The 5,054-nt window shown below is 40.2% G+C and overlaps 1 protein-coding gene across 1 annotated transcript; it reads right to left on the minus strand.

The window, feature by feature from the left end:
- Positions 1-1,318: 1,318 nt before the first annotated feature.
- Positions 1,319-3,699, minus strand: LOC100840242 (zinc finger MYM-type protein 1). The gene is made up of 5 exons (XM_024454581.1): positions 2,706-3,699; positions 2,491-2,615; positions 2,083-2,187; positions 1,415-1,630; positions 1,319-1,330 (listed from the first exon to the last, which is right to left on the minus strand). Exons 1-5 carry the CDS (start codon positions 3,697-3,699, stop codon positions 1,319-1,321), a joined length of 1,452 nt encoding a protein of 483 aa, XP_024310349.1.
- Positions 3,700-5,054: the final 1,355 nt, after the last annotated feature.

A 5,054-nucleotide genomic window follows, 5' to 3' on the forward strand; every position in this document is an offset into this window, starting at 1 on the left:
GAAACGACACCGTATGAATTATGGTTTGGCAAGAAACCTAAGCTGTCATTTCTTAAAGTTTGGGGATGCGACGCTTATGTCAAAAGACTACAACCTGATTAAGCTCAAACCCAAGTCGGAAAAATGCGTCTGCATAGGATACCCTAAAGAAACAATTGGGTACACCTTCTATCACAGATCCGAAGGCAAAGTGTTTGTCGCTAAGAACGGGTCCTTTCTAGAGAAGGAGTTTCTCTCGATAGAAGTGAGTGGGAGGAAAGTAGAACTCAACGAGATTCTTGAACCTTCTCTCGGATTTGAGAGCAGCGCGGCGCCAGAAACTGTTCCTGTGCAGCCTACGCCAGCTAGAGAGGAAGCAAATGATAATGATCATGAAGCTTCGAATGAGACTACTACAGAACTTCGCAGGTCGACAAGAACACGTTCCACTCCTGAGTGGCACAATGATCATGTCATGAATGTCATGTTGTTAGACAACGATGAACCTACGAATTATGAGGAAGCGATGATGAGCTCAGACTCCGAAAAATGGTTAGCCGCCATGAAATCCGAAATGGGATCCATGTACGAAAACCAAGTATGGACTTTGGTAGACTTACCCAATGACCAAAAGGCCGTTGAGAACAAATGGATTTTCAAGAAAAAAACTGACGCTGATGGTAATATTACCATCTATAAAGCTCGACTTGTCGCAAAAGGTTTTCGGCAAATTCAAGAAGTTGACTACGATGAGACTTTCTCACCCGTAGCGATGCTAAAGTCTGTTCGGATTATGTTAGCAATTGCTGCATTTTTCGATTATGAAATCTAGCAGATGGATGTCAAAACCGCATTCCTTAATGGTCACATTGAGGAAGAGTTGTACATGGTGCAACCCAAAGGTTTTGTCGATTCTAAGGTTGCTAATAAGGTATGCAAACTTCGGCGTTCCATTTATGGGCTGAAGCAAGCATCTCGGAGTTGGAATCTCCGTTTTGATGAGGTGATCAAAGGGTTTGGATTTGTCCAAACTCATGGAGAAGCTTGTATTTACAAGAAAGTGAGTGGCATGGGCGGAGCCAGGATGAAAAATGAAAGGGGGCGAAGATGTGTATGACCAGATAATTTACAAAAACTAGCACACAAGCATGATGCATACATACAGTTACTAAGAGCACAATGATGTAGTTTTTTATAATATAATTTCATCAAACAAAATTCTGACAAGTTCAAGGAGAAGGCCAAAGAAAACTAACCATTTTGACCAAAAAAGTTAAGATATATCAATGTTTTGTTTCTAAATTGCAAAAGAGAACATCAGTCTTGTTGAATAAATTTTCTAGCCTGCAACCTGTAAGGAAAAAAAAATGTGAATATCAAGAAAACAAATCAAGAATTTAGACATTGATAAATAATAAAAACTTGAGCACATTACCTTTCGTTTCATCCCACGACGTTCTTTCATCCCGTGGAAGCGTTTAACTATTAACTCATTAGGAATATTATCCAACAATTCCTTTTCTACAAAGCAAATGAGGCTATGGCTCAAATATTCATCACCCATTTTGTTACGTAAAGCATTCTTCACAAACTTCATAGCTGAGAAACATCTCTCAACACTTGCGGTGGCAATTGGGAGAGTTAGCACTAGCTTCAACAGACGATAGACAAAAGGATAAGAAAGATTTTGTTTTGTAGTCACCATCAGTTTAGCGAGATCACCAATTGTTTCCAAGCTAGCAAATCTTGTATCATGGAGTACATTATCTATGTACAGGAAAAGATCCTGCTGAAGATGATCCAATTCATCACCACTAAAATCAGCAGGATAAAATTTAGCCAACTTCATTAGCTTATCGCATTGTAATGCCTAAACTGATCAATCGGGCTGAAAGCAAACATACAACAAAGCAGCTCGGAATTTATATCATTGAATCTTTGATTTAACTCTTCTCTCAACAAATCCAGGACAGCAAAGAAACAATCAACTCGATAATGATGCTCATTGTTAATGCCGGTCCTTTGCCTTGGCTTCTTTGGATTTACATAGTCATTTTCCATGTCCATCACTGAAAGTTCATTCTTCTCGCAAAAATAACATACCTTCTTCATAAGAGAACTCCATCCATGCTCAGATCTAAGCTTTTCTAACTCTCGCTTGATAGATTCCACATCTGATATAGCATTAGCAATGTCCATGTCCTTCCTCTGAAAGGTTTTTGATAGCCCATTTGTTAAAGATAATATAATCATCATCATGTGTAGAAAGAATGCCGAATCGAATGACTGAAAATATTTGAGAAGACCATGGGCTTGACGTTGCTTACAAGGATCTGAACCCTCTTCCTCTACATACTCAAGTACTCTTACAACTGAAGGGAACATCTTGGACAAACTTAACAAAGTGGTATAGTGAGAATTCCATCTAGTATCTCCTGGCCTTTGAAGAGAAAGCTCTTGGTTTAGTCCTGTTCCTGTAGCAATCTCTCCCTTACCAATTGCTTTCCTTACTTCTTCTCGATGATTCTCTCTAAGAATATCCTTTCTCTTGCAAGAAGATCCAACCACAGTTACTAGTAATGATATCATGTCAAAAAAATCTCCAACATCAATTATCTTCTTTGCAATGGCCACAACTACCAAGTTAAGTTTGTGAGCAAAACAATGCATATAGTAAGCTAAACTATTTTCTCTCATAATTTTGGCTTGCAGACCATTAAACTCACCTGACATGTTGCTGGCTCCATCATAACCTTGACCTCTCACTTGTTGTAGACTCAAACCAAGTTTTGCCATCATAAAATCAATTGTAGACTTAAGATAAGCAGTTGTTGTCTCCTCCACATGAGCAACACCAACAAACCTCTCATATGGCGCGCCACATTTACCAACATATCGCAGAACCACTCCCATTTGTTCTTTGTCAGAAACATCACGACACTCATCAACCAATAAGCTGAATGCACCATTGTCAATCTCCTTCAAGATACAACCCAATATTTCTTCTGCAAAGCATTCAGTGATATACCTTTGAATCATTGGAGACAACATCTGATTATTTGCCGGAGCATTTTTGAATGCCTTGGCTATAACATCATTATGCGCAATAGTATAATCCATCAACTCCTGATAATTCCCTTTATTTATAGACTCTTTTGACTCATAATGGCCTCTAAATGGTTGTCCTTGATGCAACAAGTGTCTGTAGACATCAATTGCGGCATTTACACGGATAAGATGCTCATTTTTTTCCATCTCACTCTGTTTATGCAAGGCTGCAGGGATTGACTGAGCTTTTTTCATTAAATCGTCACAATTTTTCAGCGCCTTGTTGTGGAAACTATCACGATCACCCAGATGAACAACAAATCTCTCTAGTCCCTTCTTCCAATTGACAAAGCCTTCTATCACAAATGCATCATGCCCAGCCTTGTTACCTTTAATGTTGTCCCTGAACAAGTAACAACACAAACAATATGCCTTGTCGTGTACCTCATTGTACTCTAACCAATTACCATGCAGATCATACCAATCAGGATTAAAGTAACGCTTACTCTTTCCAATCATCCTTGCTTTAAACTTTGGTGCGCGAGGCTGATATGGTCCCCATGTCAAGTACTTTCTCCTAATCTCCTCATGCTGATTGGGATGGTAATCTGTAATTCTCTTCCTTTTAATTGGATCCCGAGTAAGCTTGTCCAAATCAACAATTTGAGGCATGTTCCCAGTGGTAGATTTTGGATAAAACCTCTCCATTAATTTCCCTGCCAATGCCAAATAGTTGAAACATTAATAAGAAAAAGATTGTTATGCTAGTTAATTTAGTTAGTATAACAAAAACGGGAAGAGGGACATATTAAGAACCCTAGTGCTAGTGGCTTAAATTAGTATAAGAAATAGGGACAGATCAAGAACCCAAGTGACCTAGTTTACTAGTTACCTTGATGTCGAACTACTCCAGGCACAGAGAAGGGCGATGGCCGATGGGCGATAGGAGATGGCACGGCGGTTGCTGGAGGCGACGGCGCGGCGACGCGGCCTCGCGTGATCGCTAGGCGGGCGGAAGGCAGAGGGTCCTGCTAGCGTCTTGTCCCGTGCATTTCCTAATTTGGTGGGCAGTTGGCAGGCTGCCGATTGGTATTCTCTGTTTCTATTTCCCTTCACTTCCGTGTCGATCAATCTCTGCTCCGCTGCTCGTATGTGATTAGGCCTGAATTGTTCGTGGGCTAAGATGCTGAGATGGGGGCAAACTTTATGGGCCGAGGGGGCAAACATCATGGGCTGAGTGGGGGCAAAGATTTGTATTACAGACCTATTACAAAGGACCCGAAAAATCGAGTGGGGGCATTCGCCCCCACTGGGCTTTACGTGGATCCGCCCATGGTGAGTGGGAGCTCTGTAGCATTTATGATACTGTATGTGGATGACATATTGTTGATCGGAAATGATATAGAACTTCTTAAAAGTGTTAAAGGATATTTGAATAAAAGTTTTTCAATGAAAGACCTAGGTGAGGCAGCTTATATATTAGGCATCAAGATTTATAGAGATAGAACAAGACGCCCGATAGGGCTTACACAAAGTACATACCTTGACAAAGTTCTGAAAAAGTTCAGAATTGATCAAGCAAAGAAAGGGTTCTTGCCCATGTTGCAAGGTAAGATATTGAGTAAAACTCAGTGTCCAGCTACGGCAGAAGATAGAGAAAAGATGAATAGTATCCACTATGCTTCAGCCATAGACTCTATTATGTATGCTATGCTGTGTACGAGACCGGACGTGTCTCATGCTGTTAGTTTGACTAGCAGGTACCAAAGTGATCCATGAATGGTTCTGCCATGACATGATTTTGGCACGCATGGCACGCATGATACATATACATGGGTTTTGACGGTGATACATTCAAGTGCAACTACGAGATGTTCAGTTCAAGAATGTAGGCTATGGGCCTTATTTTATATATATTTTGGGCATGTGTATGTTTGAGATAATTTTGTAACGCATATATCCCTATAACACCTATGGATAATATAACCAAAGTGTTGCCTTGTGATATAGCTTTAATTGTTTGGTAT

Source organism: Brachypodium distachyon, chromosome 4 (genome assembly GCF_000005505.3).
Source record: "Brachypodium distachyon strain Bd21 chromosome 4, Brachypodium_distachyon_v3.0, whole genome shotgun sequence".
In the NCBI taxonomy this organism is placed as follows: Eukaryota; Viridiplantae; Streptophyta; class Magnoliopsida; order Poales; family Poaceae; genus Brachypodium; species Brachypodium distachyon.

Bases quoted from the DNA above. Each gene is read 5' to 3' on its own strand.
- LOC100840242 (XM_024454581.1), bottom strand. From the start codon at position 3,699: ATGCCTCAAATTGTTGATTTGGACAAGCTTACTCGGGATCCAATTAAA. The intron at 2,616-2,705 runs GTGAGTTTAATG...TTAACTTGGTAG, and splicing joins TGGAGCCAGCAACATGTCAG to TTGTGGCCATTGCAAAGAAG. The intron at 1,631-2,082 runs GTATGTTATTTT...CGTCTGTTGAAG, and splicing joins GGAGTTCTCTTATGAAGAAG to CTAGTGCTAACTCTCCCAAT.